Source organism: Schistocerca cancellata, chromosome 5 (genome assembly GCF_023864275.1).
Source record: "Schistocerca cancellata isolate TAMUIC-IGC-003103 chromosome 5, iqSchCanc2.1, whole genome shotgun sequence".
Lineage (NCBI taxonomy): Eukaryota > Metazoa > Arthropoda > Insecta > Orthoptera > Acrididae > Schistocerca > Schistocerca cancellata.
The window spans coordinates 31820795-31839392 of record NC_064630.1 but is presented as its reverse complement, the minus strand read 5'-3'; the positions used below and the strand labels follow the sequence as shown (position 1 = coordinate 31839392).

At 43.0% G+C, this 18598-nt stretch overlaps 1 protein-coding gene across 1 annotated transcript in view; it reads right to left on the bottom strand.

The window, feature by feature from the left end:
- The window catches only part of LOC126188346 (uncharacterized), a 204989-nt gene that overhangs the window by 42742 nt on the left and 143649 nt on the right, over positions 1-18598 (bottom strand). Inside the window, exon 6 of the mRNA XM_049929945.1 lies at positions 14749-15046. Coding sequence (XP_049785902.1) covers positions 14749-15046 — 298 coding nt within the window. The remainder of the gene's footprint in view (positions 1-14748; positions 15047-18598) is intronic.

Here is an 18598-nt window from a genome sequence, read left to right as displayed (position 1 = left end):
ATTTGTTTAAATCATGAAAGTAACAAATATCGTTACCAAACAATACGTTTGACAGAGCTGTTAATTACTTTGGAATTAATTAAGTACTGGATTTGCTAACATGTTTTCGAATAGATTCAAATAGATCCTTTAAGAATACCATAAGTTGTTCCCCCTAAAGTTTATAATTAGTACAGAATTTAAGTTTGTTTATAAGTCAACAATAGAATTTAAGTTACGAAAAAATTAGTGATTTCTGCCTATAACAAAAGATACTACAAAATTAGATCTGGTTTCAATTTTTTAAAACTGGAGGGCCAGCCTTTCTCTTTTAAGGAAAAAGCAGATTATAAGCACGTAAGTTAATGGTAATTAGTTAAAAGTAAAAAAATGAATTTTAAGGAGGCAGATGGATAAACAAGAGGGGAAGTAAAAATATCCCAGCTTGCTTCGTCACACCAATCTGTGCCAAAGAGACGTTAAGTAGAGGATGGTGTAAGTCTTCCTTTTTCTGGAATTATAATCACGAACGTCACTGTTGTTTTTAAAATGTTCCATGTTGTTGAGAACAAATTTCATTACTGAGTTAATGTACTGTGAGGCTGTTGTAAGAATTCCTAACCTTTTAAACAGATGCCTACAAGGTGTATGACTATGAGCTCCACACATTATTCTAACCACTTTCTTTCGAGCAGTGATTACTTTTTGCCTAAGTGTTGAGTTACCCCAAAATATTGTTCCGTATGACATCAGAGAGTGAAAGTAGGCAATGTATATTAGTTACTAATTCTTATAGCCTCAACAAAGGCAATTATTCTGATTGCAAAAGTTGCTGAATGTAGTCTCTTTTGGAGATCCAAAATATGAATTTTCCAGTTAAGATTCTCATCTGTATGTACACCCAAAGACTTAGTACTCTCTAACCTGGCTACTGACTTCTGCTGATGTTTGTATTTATTGAAGGAACTGTACTCCTTGCAGCAGAAAAATGGATGTACAGTGTTTTTTTTTCAAAGTTCGAGCACACCAGTTAGCAGAAAACCAATTAATAACTTTTCCAAAGGCATTATTTGTATCATTTTCTATTGGAGTTTCTTTTACTGGATTAATAATGATGCTTGTATCATCATCAAACAGTGTCAGTTTAGCTTCATTTTTCAGTTTAGAAGGGAGATCATTCACATATATCAAGAACAGAAGAGGACCAATGATCGAACCCTGTGGAACACCTGATGTAATTTCACTGCAGTTAGTTGAAGTAAACTTCCTTAAATCACTTAAACCATATAAAGAAACTTCTTGCTCCTGTTCTGTAGATATGACTTAAACCACTCGTATGCTGTTCCATTTAGAGCATAGAATCGTAATTTCTGTAACAAAATATCATGGTTCACACAATCAAATGCGTTGGGTAAGTCACAGAGAATTCTTATTGGTGACATTTTGCTATTTAAAGACTATTATGTGGGCAGTGAAATTGTATATCGCTGTCTCAGTGAAACAGCATTTTTGAAATCCGAACTGTGATTTGTTAAGTAGCCCATTAATGTTGAGGGGGTTAACCACTCTTGAGTACATAACTTTCTCGACAGTTTTTTAAAATGCTGTAAGCAAGGATACTGGCCAATAATTATTGACATCTGTGGTGCCCTCTTTTTGTAAAGAGGCTTGACAACGGTACATTTTAACGTCTGGTAAAATACCTCGAATTAGTGGTGCATTACACATGTGACTCTGAACATCAGTTGTAACTGCTCCACATTGTTGTGTATGGTTATCGATGTCATCTACTCCAGCAGAACATTTATTTTTCAAAGATTTAATGATTTTTCTTATTTCACAAGAGGTTGTTAGGTGAAAATTGATATGACTAAGATTTCTCAAAACGGACTCTTCCGTGTATTGCTTGGCTTTTTCTTTTGATTTATTCTCAGCAGTTTTTTCACCTACATTTAGAAATAGTTGTTAAATACATTAGCTACTTGCTACATTAATATGGTCTCATTCCCTTTAATAGTAATACTACCTACCCCAGTGGTTACTTTTCCTGTCTCCCTTCTAACAACATTACTTACTGATTTCATTCTATTGCCCGAGTTGTTACTTTCACCTCTAACATACATATGTCTTTATTTTGTGACAGCTTTTCTTGGCACATTACAATAATTTTTATAGTGTAAAATTATTTCTGGGTCTTTACTAATTCTTGCTATCTCGTACAGTTTTCTTTTTGTTTCTGAAGACACTTTAATACCTGTAGTAATCCAAGGTTTCTTTGAAAACTGTTTGGTGTTACATTTAGTAATTTTTTGGGCAACAGTATTCAAAACGGGATATACATTTATCAACAAATATTTTGCATTTATCATTAGAGTTTAGCACATTATATACATCTCCCCAGTTATCAGACCTTTAACATTCTCTGCAGTGCTCTGTAGATACCAGGTTGAGCAAACTTACACTTAATGGTTTCTGAACTGTACACCCTGCTAGGTTTTGTAAGTTAATCAATTGTGCATCATGGTCCGATAATCCATTTATAACAGGGAAACCATGTGTTAGTTTTACATCTTCTTGCTGTACAAATATAAAAAAATGGTTCAAATGGCTCTGAGAACTATGGGACTTAACATCTAAGGTCATCAGTCCCCTAGAACTTAGAACTACTTAAACCTAACTAACCTAAGGACATCACATACATCCATGCCCGAGGCAGGATTCGAACCTGCGACCGTAGCGGTCTCGCGGTTCCAGACTGAAGTTCCTAGAACCACGAGGCCACACCGGCCGGCCTGTACAAATATACACACATCAAAAATGTTTTGCGTCACCCCAGTTCGGAAAACTCCTGAAGATAGATGTTGACTGTGGATATTGTATCACAGACACAGTCCTTTTTACTGTTCAGAGATGTCATTAAACCCGCCCAAAGATGTGAACAACCATGCATGAGCAGCGCCTGTTAGACGGAGGGGGTCTGACAGCCGATCAGTTCCAGTCATTCCACAAAGATGGAGGTACACGGCTTGCGTTGTCTGTAGTTCAACCATGCCTAGACGGTCAATACTGCTGTTCTATCGCGTCCGCATTGTTGCTTTGTGCCACAAAGGGCTCTCAACAAGGGAAGTGTGCAGGCATTTCGGAGTGAACCAAAGCGATATTGTTCGGACATGGCGGAGATACAGAGAGGTAGGAACTGTCGATGACATGCCTCGCTCAGGCCGCCCAAGGGCTACTATTGCAGTGGATGACCGCTACCTACGGATTATGGCTCGGAGGAACCCTGACAGCAACGCCACCATGTTGAACAATGCCTTTTTGTGCAGTCACAGGACGTCGTGTTACGACTCAAACTGTGCACAATAGGCTGCATGATGCGCAACTTTACTCCCAACGTCCATGGCGAGGTCAATCTTTGCAACCACTCCACTATGCAGTGCGGTACAGATGGACCCAACATCATGGTGAATGGACTGCTCAGGTTTGGCGTCATGTTCTCTTCACCGATGAATGTCGCATACGATTTCAACCAGACAATCGTTGGAGACGTGTTTGGAGGCAACCCAGCCAGGCTGAAAGCCCAAGACACACTGTCCAGAGAGTGCAGCCAGGTGATGGTCCCCTGCTGTTTTGGGGTGGCATTATGTGGGGCCGACGTACGCCGCTGGTGGTCATGCCTGGCGCCGTAACGGCTGACGATACGTGAATGCCATCCTCCGACCGATAGTGCAACCATATCGCCAGCATATTTTCGAGGAATTCGTCTTCATGGACGACAATTCGCGCCCATGTCGTGCACATCTTGTTAATGATTTCCTTCAGGGTAACAACATCGCTCGACTAGAGTGGCCAGCATGTTCTCCAGACATGAAACCTATCGAACATGCCAGGGATAGATTGAAAAGTGGTGTTTATGGACGGCGTGACTCACCAACCACTCTGGGGGATCTAAGTCGAATCGCCGTTGAGGAGTGGGACAATCTGGACCAACAGTGCCTTGATGAACATGTGGATAGTATGCCACGATGAATACAGGCATGCATCAATACAAGAGGACGTGCTACTGGATATTAGAGGTACCGGTGTGTACAGCAATCTGGATCACCACCTCTGAAGGTCTCGCTGTATGGTGGTACAACATGCAATGTGTTGTTTTGACGAGCAATAGAAGGGAAGGAAATGATGCTTATGTTGATCTCTATTCCAATTTTCTGTACAGGACATTTAAACTAAATATTTTTCCAATTCTGAAGTGTACGTATATCCTACTAAAATACACACACAGCCTGTATGCTTATCATAACATGCAAGACCTCAACGAAAATTCGAGCAAAAATAAAGTTGGCTTATACGTAAGATTTGACGTACTCTGCTACTCTGCTTGCACAGTAAACTTTCAAATTAAATGTTTCTACATGTAAAGTGTCTGTATTATTTATTTATATACAAAGGTAGTTACTGATAAAACGTTTTAGGCATATTTCGGACATTGAACTTACTATGGAAAAGAACAGGCAAAATTATAGGTCAATGAAATTTTCAGTTCTGTGTTAATAAATTAGTTTCTGGTTCTGCAGAACTATGTCCTGTATGTTGACTGAAAGATTTCTTGGAGACATGACTTACATGGAATAGGGTTTTGAGGCAAAAGTCAGCTGAAGAAACACAGATCGAGATCCAAGTCATTCTGTCTTGCTGCCTCACCAGACAGGACGGTAGCAGCCCAGAGGGAGATACATTGAATTTTTAGAATGAACTAAGAACCTCCATCATAGAAAATAGGTGTGGAGAGCTACCATATTTATCATTTCAAAACGAAGATATTCTGTGTCACTGCAGGCATATAATATAATTTGTGATATTTGTATTTCTTTAACTTTCCATACATTTGCTCTTGTTAATCGACAGTTTCTCCCATCTCGGCCTTTAATTTTAATATTATCCACAATTTTGATGAAGTCATGCATCATGGTCACTGACATCATGTGAAGTCACAGGAGTACAAGGTTGTAGATGGCATCATAGCAAAAATTCCCTGTTACTGGTATATGGACCTCCAGATCCAATTTGCCGCCCCCCCTCCTCCTCCCCCCCCCCAGAGCTGAGGGGTGGAGGTGGTGTGCTGAGTGCCTAATGTATAACAAATAATGCATAATTCTTAACAGCTAATGCTTAACACCTAACAGACAATGTCTAATGCTAATGCCTAATACCCAACACCTAATGGATAATGGCAAACACCTAACAGCTAATACCTTACAGCTAATGCCTTACACTTAATACCTAACAGCTAATACCTAACGCCCAATGATTAACAGCTAATGGCTAATGCCTAATGCCTCTCAGGTAACAGCTAATGCAAACACCTAATGCCTAATAGCTGATGAATAACAGCTAATGTATAATGGGTGATGCCTAATGGGTAATGCCTAATGGCTAACACCTAACACTTAAAGCCTAACAGATGATGCCTAATAGCTAATGCCTAACACTTCAAGCCTAACAGGTGGTGGCTAACAGCTAATGAATAACACCTGATGCATAATAGGTATTGGTTACTATACATCATTGATTACAGACCATCAGTTATTTCAAATTACCCCTCAAACTGTATCAAGTTGCCCCAAAAGTGTTTCAGTTTGCCCCTTATACACTATCAACTTGCCCCAAAAGTGTATCAATATACCCCTAGAATTGTATTAACATGCTCATCAAACTGTATCAGCTTGCCTCTCAAACTGTAGCAATCTGCTGCAGTACTTGGGCGTTTAGAAGACTGCACACAGCATTACAATATATACACCTACTGCATACAGCCAAACACATAATGCATGATGCTGCCAGGTAACAGTGTTACCTTATACTGTTTTGCCCCCTCCTATAACTGACATGCATTTAGTTATTTAAAGAGACTGTGTTATGTATTCATTCCAGTATTGCATAGTGAATGACATATAGTTCTGAATGAAACTGACCGATGTGACTGATTAGCCAGACCGTACACGACTTTTTGGAAGTCAGTAATGCTAACACAGCTGACAACATCTCCGGAATTTAAGCAATTCAGGTACTTAGATGTATTTTTTGATAAATATTTCAGACACTTTTTAACGCAGCCCAGCTGGGGCGACTTTGTAATTGGCTCTTATACTATAATCTGAATGGAGGATGAGAGAGAGAGAGAGAGAGAGAGAGAGAGAGAGAGAGAGAGAGAGAGAAAGGTGTCTGTGATGTATGTTTTTTGTAAACAATTCAGGTCTTTCGGATACTTTTGAGCACAAGCCTGATGAGGTTAAATTCTACATCTACACCTACATCCATACTCTGCAAGCCACCTGACGGTGTGTGGTGGACGGTACATTGAGTATCTCTATCGGTTCTCCCTTCGATTCCAGTCTCGTATTGTTCGTGGAAAGAAAGATTGTCGCTATGGCTCTGTGTGGGCTCCAATCTCTCTGATTTTATCCTCATGGTCTCTTCGCGAGAGGAGGAGGGAGCAACATACTGCTTGACTCCTCGGTGAAGGTATGTTCTCGAAACTTCAACAAAAGCCCATACCGAGCTACTGAGCGTCTCTCTTGCAGAGTCTTCCACTGGAGTTTATCTCTCATCTCCGTAACTCTTTCACGATTACTAAATGATCCTGTAACGAAGCGTGCTGCTCTCTGTTGGATCTTCTCTATCTCTTCTATCAACCCCACCTGGTACGGATCCCACAGCGGTGAGCAGTATTCAAGCAGTGGGCGAACAAGTGTACTGTAACCTACTTCCTTTGTTTTCGGACTGCATTTCCTTAGGATTCTTACAATGAATCTCAGTCTGGCGTCTGCTTTACCGACGATTAATTTTATATGATCATTCCATTTTAAATCACTCCTAATGCCTATACCCTGATAATTTATGGAATTAACTGCTTCCAGCTGCTGATCTGCTATATTGTAGCTAAATGATAAAGGATCTTTCTTTCTATGTATTCGCAGCACATTACACTTGTCTACATTGAGATTCAATTGCCATTCCCTGCACGATGCCTCAATTCGTTGCAGATCCTCCTGCATTTCAGTACAATTTTCCATTGTTACAACGTCTCGATATATTACAGCATCATCCGCAAAAAGCCTCAGTGAACTTCCGATGTTATCCACAAGGTCATTTATGTATATTGTGAATACCAACGGTCCTGCGTCACTCCCCTGCGGCACACCTTACTTCAGAAGACTTCTCTCCATTGAGAATGACATGCTGCGTCCATTGTAATTGGCTCTTTCATTTTAATACTACGCTGTGACTGGAGAAGAAAGGAACACTATGCAATGTGTGTGTATGCATCGTTTTACTTATATTAAGCATATCTTTGACCTTTCAGTCATTTTAATATTATGTCAGAGGTGTGTATGTGTACATAAATAATGTAATTTGACAATGTTTTTCCACTGTCTTTCGATGAATATTTTTGTCTTTAATCTGAAGATTACATTATTTCTATTGCATACTTGACACTGTTTTTAATACTACATTCTGATTGGTTGGACATAGGAAAGTATACATCAGAAAGAATGTAATTTGACAACATTTAAATACTATGCTCTGAGTGGTTGGAATAGGAGGGGGTATAGGGTACATCACACACAGGTGGTCTATTTCCACCAAGCTCGAGTTTTAATATGCGACTGTGATTGGCTGGAGATATAGGGGAGAGGGGCTTTTAATTTCCTTAATTTCCCAGTAACACAGTTTGGCTATTTCCATCATCTTCGAGTTTTCCACACTTTTATTGGCTACTGATAAAGAGTACTGTATTGTCTGATTGGTTGGGAAATATGGGGAGTAGAGGATTTTTTAAATTTTCTATTAATACAGTTGGATTATTTCAACCATCTTGGAATTTCAACACTGTGCTATTATTGGTTGGAGATAGGGAGGGGGCATGACGTCCAATACATAAGGATGATGATGTTACCGATAACATCATCAGTTCAGGGTCCTTAATGACATGACGTGGGATCTTGAACAAAATGCCAGTGACCAAGTTCATGGCAAAGTAGTGTGTCTGGAAGGATTCTAGGTGGATCAGAGTCGCTATACTTATACTGCTTACAGGTTTGTACCTTTTATCTTGATGGCCCAAATGATTTTTAGGTAACAAGGGGACATTAACCAGCATGTTCACCTTCCTTATAACTTCCTTCCTGTAAGACATGAACACCAGTAAGTCCTTTCTAGAAAGAACCCTGCATTTTGCTGTATCTTGTAATTCACTTCCTCTCCTCAAGATCTACTCAGTAACGTTTCGCAGTGTACAATTTGTAATGGAATAAACACCACCAGTGCCAGGGACAGAGCTCAGGGACTCGAGCCTTGACCACCATCGTTCAACACCTCTGCCAGTCCAACAACTCGGCAGAAGCGATCACTTTTGCGTAATCAGGCTTCTACATACCAATGGCCCGGGACGTCGGGAAGCTTCTGCAGTTCAACACACAGACGTGACAACAGGCAGAAGTCGGTCACTGCAACAGGCTCAGTATGGTGTGTGGAAGCCTCGTAGAAGTGATTGCTTCTGCTGAGTTGCTGGACTGGCCGGAGTGTTGGACGGTGGTCGTCAAGGATCGAGTCCCAGTGCTGTGTCCCTGGCACTGGCGGTGTATATTCTACATGAAAATGTACACCGCGAATCGTTTCTGAATGGGTAGTGAGGAGAGGAAGTGGAGTATTGAATAACAAATGTAGGGTGCTATTTAAAAAGACGTACGGTTGTTCATATCTTCGTAACGAACAGAGTTATAAGAAAGGCTGTCAGGCTGTCGTGATGATTAATGTACTTCTGCTAATTAAGCAACATTTGCTTGATACATTGTTCATTTTGCTTAAGGGGAGTTGGAATGCCCTATCTCGCCAATGTTAAATTTGCTAACTTTGTGTACCTTTTTCTTTGGAACTATTATCTTCAGAACTTTGAAATTCTGGCAGAGGTTTTCAGCATATATTGTGAGCCCACTGAACTAGAACCAATGTTTTCTTTTTGTTGGTATAGTATTTATGAATTTTTTACCATTAAGCCATTTTTTATTGGAAAAAGTATAACATAAACTTCCCTAGTTCAGAGAATAAGCCAGTTCTTGTCATGATTCTAGTTCAGTGGCCTCTTTGAACTGTTTTGCAGCATTTCTGAAAATTTGAATGTTGTTGGTTGAGTGGTTTATGAGATAAAGGTACATGTAACACTAAAAATGTCAAATGCCAGAAAATGCGATTAAAGTAATTTATTATGAAAATTCACAAATACCTTTTATTCTATTATCAAAAGTGTCCAGCAGAGTAATCAGGGTCATCTTCTAGTTCTTCTTCTTCACCTAGAAGCTTTCTTCTCCTTGCTGCCCTTGCTTTTTTTGTATTAAATTCAGCTGCATACTGAGCCTTCCTTACTCGCACGCTGTCCAGAAGCTGAAGACCTCTGATGGTGTTGATACCAGGAGCAATGCCGAGCCTTGCCATGACCTTTAGCCTACCCATATGACCATCATTGAATGAAATAACAGCATCACTGACTCCCCATTTCAATGTTTTTATCCCAACAAATACATTCTTAGGTACACGAGTCCAAATGAGGTTGTTGAACGACTCGTTTTGATTCTGGGTACAACCATGAAGACATTTTCGCAGAAGATCAGGATGCCCCAAGTCTCTATATATTGGTTTAATTACTTCCATAACAGCCAATGGAATATAATTTTTATGGTGATAAGGATCCCCAGTAGCTTGAGATTTTCTATAATTGCACCATGACTGAGGACCATCTGGACAAGCAAAATGTTGAGGATTATCATCAGTTGATGATCGATGTAAATATGTGGCCCATACAGCTTGTCTCATTTCCTGCAAATTATTTGCATTATTTCTTATTGCCATACCATAGTATTGTTGTAATTCATTTATAATTTTATCTGACAGGCGACCTCTAATGGTTTTACCATCTGACAAAATTTTGTCCTTCAGATTCTGTTTCAGTTTCCTTAGACGAGTGCCCATTCGTTTCTGAACATGACCGACACATTCTAGTTTAGTTATTGTCTTATTGACATATGGCATGGATTCTGTAACACTTTTGTATGCCTTGGAGTCCCCATCTCCAAGGAATTTTGTGTAAAATACTCCCCGTTCTTTTTCTGATCTGCTAAACATTTTCACAGCAGCGGCAGCCTCCATGCCTCCACTCGTACCTTCATAATTCTTGCTACATATGTGAGCTGCTTCTATCTTACCAGATGCACAATGGTAACAATGTTTAGTGAGCACTTCATAGTCCAAAACTTTACCGCTGTCCACACTAGTAACAGTAGCAACAGCATTTTTGGATGTGTGACCCCTTTTCTGCCAGGTTCCATCAAAAGCAACAGGGATATCTGGGTTTCCTTCATTTATATATTTTGCTTCACTGGCAGCAGCTTTCATTGATAAATCTGCTACAGACTGAACAGCATCTCCTATCACTTCAGTGTAATTGTCAATTTTAGCAGGTGGAGGTGGAAGATTCATTATGGCACAAAATGTTTGAGCAGCAGTATGTCCTTTACCAATTGCTCTCATTGCATACATTAGCCTGATATTACTCTCAAACAAATTGCTACTGCATGTTTTAGAGCTCCAAAAACAGGTCTCATTTTCACAACTGGCACAAACTATAGCAATTTTGCAGGAAAGTCCTATAGATTTTGTTATGTTCATATCAAAAGAACCTCCACAAAGATTACAACACAAACATTTCTTCATAAACTCAGTAAAAACAGGAAAGTCGACTAAAACATATTGTTCATTAGAAGCTTCATCTGTAATTTCACTTGCACAGTTTGATAACTTCTTTTTTGATGCACTGGTGGGCGTGTCTCCTTCACACATCTCAGCTGTACAAACGTCAGAACTTTCACCAGCATCAACAGGTGCTGAAGCAGAATCACTTGAACAAACGTTATTTGTAAATCTATTACCGCGAAACTTTCGCTTTTTAAATAATGATGCACTCCTAGGCATCGTAGAAACTACGCACTCACCACTGAAAGTCAAAACAAGACAGATAACAAACTCCAAATGAGCGACAAACTAAACTCGAGGCTCAAAACAAACACTCACAGATCAAAAACTGAACAATAAACACAGCTAGTCGTAAAAACAATGGTACCTATGGAAGGATCAAAGATTCTACAACTGAAGAGTGAAATCCACAGCCTTCTATATGTAATGTTTTCGGAAATGCGAAGATTTAAATGTGTACAAATCACAAGATGGGTAACTTTGCTGGGCGCACATGTAATTTTGAAAAATTAAATAAAAATACTTCCAATTGGAATTTCTTAACAAATTTTGCACCATTTTAAGCAGAAAATTTCAAATTAAGTTATAAGGTTAAAAACTGAAAATGTGAATTTTTTCCATTTTCCGGCATTCCAACTCCCCTTAAGGACAAAGAGGTATTTGGAATGGCAGCATAGATACACGCATTACATCTTCTTCTTCTTCTTCTTCTTTATCATCGCCTTGTCCCACGTCACGTAGGGTCGACGTTGCTCTTCTGGATCCTTCTCCTCCATAGTACTCTATCCATTGCCTCTTCCTTCTTACATCCTTTCTCCCTTAGGTCCCCGGATATCTTATCCTTCCACCTCATCTTCGGTCTTCCTCTCCTTCTCGCTCCTTCAATTTTTATATCTTCAACTCTGTTTCCGATATACTCTTCCGCTTTTCTCTGTTATGTGTCCGTACCACCTTAGTCTGCTCTCTTGTAACTTTTTCCCCATGGGTCCCACTTTCACAGCTCCTCTAACAAATTGATTTCTAGTCCTTTCCTTCCTTGTTACCCCACACATCCACCTCAGCATCTTCCTTTCCTGGGCTACTGTGATTGGCCATGTCTCTGCCCCGTATATCATAGAAGGTCTTATCACCGACTTGTACACTTTCTCTTTCAACCCAGTGCTCACCTTCTTGTCAAACAACACTCCACTCATATTCCTCCAGTTCTTCCAACCGCAATTTATTCGGTGTTGTATCTCGCTTTCCAGTCCTCCGTCCCTCTGTGTGTACGACCCCAGGTATTTAAATTTGCAGACCAATTTCAGCTCATCATCCTGGATCTTGCATGACCTCATCTGCACGTCCTTCAGTGCTAAATATTCTGACTTTGTCCTGCTAATTTTCATCCCTCTCTCTTCCAGTGCCTTCCGCCAATCCTCCAGCTTTACCTCAAGTCTGTCGATGCTCTGCTCGCAAAGGACGACATCATCCGCAAACATCATATTCCACGGCGCTTCCTTCTTTACATCTTTCACCAGCACATCCATAATCAGGTGAAAGAGGTAGGGACTAAGCGCAGACCCTTGATGTAACCCTACTTTTACTGGGAACTCCTTTGTCATGCCCACACTACTTCTCACCTGTGTCACTGCTCCTCTGTACATTTCCTTCACTACCCTCACGCACTACATCCTGCTTCAAAAAACATACGGATTTCTGTGTACAAAGTGAAACATCATAAATGGATGACATGTACGATAGTACGTGACAATTTAGAACGAAAACGTTTTGTGAAAACTTGTATGATGCGCTAGGTCTTGTAAGTGGTCCGTAGGCCCTTACTATAAGTTTGCACTCGGCACAGGTCGATAGGGCAAACAATCGATTGTGTCGTGTTGCGAGAGCGAGTGTGAAGTTGAGTCAGTCCCATGTTGCGGGCCGAGGTGTGTGGAGGCCTGTTGTTATAATGCAAAGCTTTACCGACAAAGGGAGTGGCCATCGCCGAGGTTTAACCCCTTTGTGCTAGAATAATACCCGGAAAGTGAAGAAGTATAATTACGAAAGTGACAAGTGATATTTCTAGTGCCGATATTTTGGTTTCACGTCTACCGCGCCGGCATCGTTTTAGATTGCAGTGTTGGATTGCAGTGTTGGATTGCAGTGTTGGATTGCAGTGATGGATTAGCGTGTGACGATAATAAATAACAAAGGAGCCTGTGCTGAGATTAGCCCTAATTAGATATGTATGACGAAGGCAGTGGCTGTCTCCTCCTTTTTGTGTTTTTGAGACGAATATAGGTTCTTGATTAGTGAAACTATGTTGGTGTTCTCCTTGTCACCAGACATTTCATTATTACAGCATTTGAGAAGGACAAACTGTAAAGTAACAACTCCGTAGCAGTCAATTCCGATTGCCAGCCTCATTAGGTACACGGTCACATTAATAATAATTATTGGGCTGCTATTCGATCAGATCAGATCGGCTAAAAAATAAATCGGAGGTGTTACAGTCTGACTCAGGTTCAAAGGAAAAACCAAAACACGCCTAAAATGTATAAATAACTAGAGAGATACACAAACTCGCAACCACTTTTCCCGTGATACCATCTACGCTTGTTTGTCAGAGAAAAATGCTATAAATATGGTTTATCTCGCTCGAAATAAAACCAACAACGAGGGGTACATCTACATCTACATCCATACTCCGCAAGCCACCTGACGGTGTGTGGCGGAGGGTACCTTGAGTACCTCTATCGGTTCTCCCTTCTATTCGTCTCGTATTGTTCGTGGAAAGAAGGATTGTCGGTATGCCTCTGTGTGGGCTCTAATCTCTCTGATTTTATCCTCATGGTCTCTTCGCGAGATATACGTAGGAGCGAGCAATATACTGCTTGAGTCTTCGGTGAAGGTATGTTCTCGAAACTTTGACAAAAGCCCGTACCGAGCTACTGAACGTCTCTCCTGCAGAGTCTTCCACTGGAGTTTATTTATCATCTCCGTAACGTTTTCGCGATTACTAAATGATCCTGTAACGAAGCGCGCTGCTCTCCGTTGGATCTTCTCTATGTCTTGTATCAACCCTATCTGGTACGGCTCCCACACTGCTGAGCAGTATTCAAGCAGTGGGCGAACAAGTGTACTGTAACCTACTTCCTTTGTTTTCGGACTGCATTTCCTTAGGATTCTTCCAATGAATCTCAGTCTGGCATCTGGTTTACCGACGATCAACATCATATGATCATTCCATTTTAAATCACTCCTAATGCATACTCCCAGATTTGGTATTAACTGCTTCCAGTTGCTGACCTGCTATTTTGTAGCTAAATGATAAAGGATCTATCTTTCTGTGTATTCGCAGCACATTACACTTGTCTACATTGAGATTCAATTGCCATTCCCTGCACCATGCGTCAATTCGCTACAGATCCTCCTGCATTTCAGTACAATTTTCCATTGTTACAACCTCTCGATACACCACAGCATCATCTGTAAAAAGCCTCAGTGAACTTCCGATGTCATCCACAAGGTCATTTATGTATATTGTGAATAGCAACGGTCCTCATACACTCCCCTGCGGCACACCTGAAATCACTCTTACTTCGTAAGACTTCTCTCCATTGAGAATGACATGCTGCGTCCTGTTATCTAGGAACTCCTCAATCCAATCACACAATTGGTCTGATAGTCCATATGCTCTTACTTTGTTCATTAAACGACTGTGGGGAACTGTATCGAACGCATTGCGGAAGTCAAGAAACACGGCATCTACCTGTGAACCCGTGTCTATGGCCCTCTGAGTCTCGTGGACGAATAGCGCGAGTTGGGTTTCACACGACCGTCTTTTTCGAAACCCATGCTGATTCCTACAGAGTAGATTTCTAGTCTCCAGAAAAGTCATTATACTCGAACACAATATGTGTTCCAAAATTCTACATCCGAAGCATGTTTTTCCTGGCGAGGCGCTGGCCGCAGCGTAGCTACCTGGCGCTGTGGAGAAGACTCGGCTGAAGGCGTCGGTCGCTTCTGCCGCGAACGTGAGGCCGAGGGCGCGCACGGCGCCGCTGAGCGCGTCCCCGAGGTCCGCCAGCTGGGAGAGGACGATGCCGGTCCAGAGGCCGCTGTCGGCGGTGAGGTAGGGCGCCGCCCTCTTGGCCGTCCACCACGCCTTGACGCCGGCGAGCAGCGCCGCGTAGGCGCCGTCCGTGGACTCCCCGGGACCCGTGCCCAGGGCCGCCATCAGCTCGTCCTTGATCAGCTGCTGCAGCTTCTCCAGGCTCGCCTGCGAACGAGAAAAAGACAACTACGCTTACATTCTGTGAAAAGAAAAATGCAAAGACCCGAAGTGTCCTTTGAAGTGTTGGCAAATGTGCCAACACCTTGCAGATAGAGGAGGCCGAAATGCACGTTGTAACCTAACGCAGACAGGCGTGAGGTCTGGAACAGAATACTTATTGAATGCTATAAAGAAAAGTACGTAGCTGCGGTTATACTTAACTTTACTCCATCATTTGTATACAGCATTCTTGATGATACAAGTGAGACTCTCTATAGAAATGGTTAATGGCGCCTTGCTAGGTCATAGCCATGGAATTAGCTGAAGGCTATTCTAACTATCTCTCGGCAAATGAGAGAAAGGCTTCGTCAGTGTAGTCGCTAGCAAAGTCGTCGTACAACTGGGGCGAGTGCTAGTACGTCTCTCTAGACCTGCCGTGTGGTGGCGCTCGGTCTGCAATTACTGACAGTGGCGACACGCGGGTCCGACATGTACTAATGGACCGCGGCCGATTTAAAGCTACCACCTAGCAAGTGTGGTGTCTGGCGGTGACACCACATCCTTTATGGCTGCGTGGATGTGAATGTCAGACATGAACATAGCAGCATTCAGTTGTGCAAAACTGTTACGGATTTCGTGGCCACTTGTTGACAAACTGCCTGTTGGATTCTGTCTCGGGTTATTCGGCCCACGTTCGTCTCACGGTTGTTCCGACGTTTCGCCAGCACGAGTGGTCGGCATTGTCAAAGCTAGCGGCCGCAGACTATATACAGGGTGGTCCATTGATAGTGACCGGGCCAAATATCTCACGAAATAAGCATCAAACGAAAAAATTACAAAGAACGAAACTCGTCTAGCTTGAAGGGAGAAACCAGATGGCGCTATGGTTGGCCCGCTAGATGGCGCTGGCATAGGTCAGACGGATATCAACAGCGTTTTTTTAAATAGGAACCCACATTTTTTATTATACACTCCTGGAAATGGAAAAAAGAACACATTGACACCGGTGTGTCAGACCCACCATACTTGCTCCGGACACTGCGAGAGGGCTGTACAAGCAATGATCACACGCACGGCACAGCGGACACACCAGGAACCGCGGTGTTGGCCGTCGAATGGCGCTAGCTGCGCAGCATTTGTGCACCGCCGCCGTCAGTGTCAGCCATTTTGCCGTGGCATACGGAGCTCCATCGCAGTCTTTAACACTGGTAGCATGCCGCGACAGCGTGGACGTGAACCGTATGTGCAGTTGACGGACTTTGAGCGAGGGCGTATAGTGGGCATGCGGGAGGCCGGGTGGACGTACCGCCGAATTGCTCAACACGTGGGGCGTGAGGTTTCCACAGTACATCGATGTTGTCGCCAGTGGTCGGCGGAAGGTGCACGTGCCCGTCGACCTGGGACCGGACCGCAGCGACGCACGGATGCACGCCAAGACCGTAGGACCCTACGCAGTGCCGTAGGGGACCGCACCGCCACTTCCCAGCAAATTAGGGACACTGTTGCTCCTGGGGTATCGGCGAGGACCATTCGCAACCGTCTCCATGAAGCTGGGCTACGGTCCCGCACACCGTTAGGCCGTCTTCCGCTCACGCCCCAACATCGTGCAGCCCGCCTCCAGTGGTGTCGCGACAGGCGTGAATGGAGGGACGAATGGAGACGTGTCGTCTTCAGCGATGAGAGTCGCTTCTGCCTTGGTGCCAATGATGGTCGTATGCGTGTTTGGCGCCGTGCAGGTGAGCGCCACAATCAGGACTGCATACGACCGAGGCACACAGGGCCAACACCCGGCATCATGGTGTGCGGAGCGATCTCCTACACTGGCCGTACACCACTGGTGATCGTCGAGGGGACACTGAATAGTGCACGGTACATCCAAACCGTCATCGAACCCATCATTCTACCATTCCTAGACCGGCAAGGGAACTTGCTGTTCCAACAGGACAATGCACGTCCGCATGTATCCCGTGCCACCCAACGTGCTCTAGAAGGTGTAAGTCAACTACCCTGGCCAGCAAGATCTCCGGATCTATCCCCCATTGAGCATGTTTGGGACTGGATGAAGCGTCGTCTCACGCGGTCTGCACGTCCAGCACGAACACTGGTCCAGCTGAGGCGCCAGGTGGAAATGGCATGGCAAGCCGTGCCACAGGACTACATCCAGCATCTCTACGATCGTCTCCATGGGAGAATAGCAGCCTGCATTGCTGCGAAAGGTGGATATACACTGTACTAGTGCCGACATTGTGCATGATCTGTTGCCTGTGTCTATGTGCCTGTGGTTCTGTCAGTGTGATCATGTGATGTATCTGACCCCAGGAATGTGTCAATAAAGTTTCCCCTTCCTGGGACAATGAATTCACGGTGTTCTTATTTCAATTTCCAGGAGTGTATATTCGTGTAGTACATAAAGAAACATGAATGTTTTAGTTGGACCACTTTTTCGCTTTGTGATAGATGGTGCTGTAATAGTCACAAACGTATAAGTATGCGGTATCACATAACATGCCGCCAGTGCGGAAGGTATTTTCTTCGTGATACATTACCCGTGTTAAAATGGAGCGTTTAACAATTGCGGGAAAGGTCGATATCGTGTTGATGTACGCCTATTGTGACCAAAATGCTCAACGGGCGTGTACTATGAATGCTGCTCGGTTTCCTGGACGACATCATCCAAGTGTCCGGACCGTTCGCCAGATGCTTACGTTATTTAAGGAAACAGGACGTTTTCAGCCACATGTGAAACGTCAACCACGACCTGCAACAAATGATGATGCCCAAGTAGGTGTTTCATCTGCTGTCGCGGCTAATCCGCACGTCCCATTTTATCGATGGCACTTTAAATGGTGCAATGTATGCTGATTTCCTACGTAATGTTCTACCGATGTTCCTACAAGATGTTTCACTGCAAGACAGAATGGCGATGTACTTCCAACATAATGGATGTCCGGCACATAGCTCGCGTGCGGTTAATATTGAATAGTATATTTCATGACAGGTGGATTGGTCGTCGAAGCACCATACTATGGCCCGCACCTTCACCGGATCTGACGTGAACGGGCTTTCTTTCTGTGGGGAAAGTTGAAGGATATTAGCTATCGTAATCTACCGACAACACCTGACAACATGGGTCAGCGCATTGTCACTGCATGTGCAAACATTACAGAAGGCGTACTACTCGCTGTTGAGATGAATGTCGTTACACGTATTGCCAAATGCATTGAGGTTGACGGACATAATTTTGAGCATTTGGTTCAATGGCTCTGAGCACTATGGGACTTAACTGCTGAGGTCATCAGTCCCCTAGAACTTAGAACTACTTAAACCTAACTAACCTAAGGACATCACACACATCCATGCCCGAGGCAGGATTCGAACCTGCGACCGTAGCGGTCGCGCGGTTCCGGACTGTAGCGCCTAGAACCGCTCGGCCACTCCGGCCGGCTTTTGAGCATTTATTGCATTGCTGTGGTATTTACAGGTAATCACGCTGCAACAGCTTGCGTTCTCAGAAATTATAAGTTCAGAAAGGTACATGTATGACATTGGAACAACCGG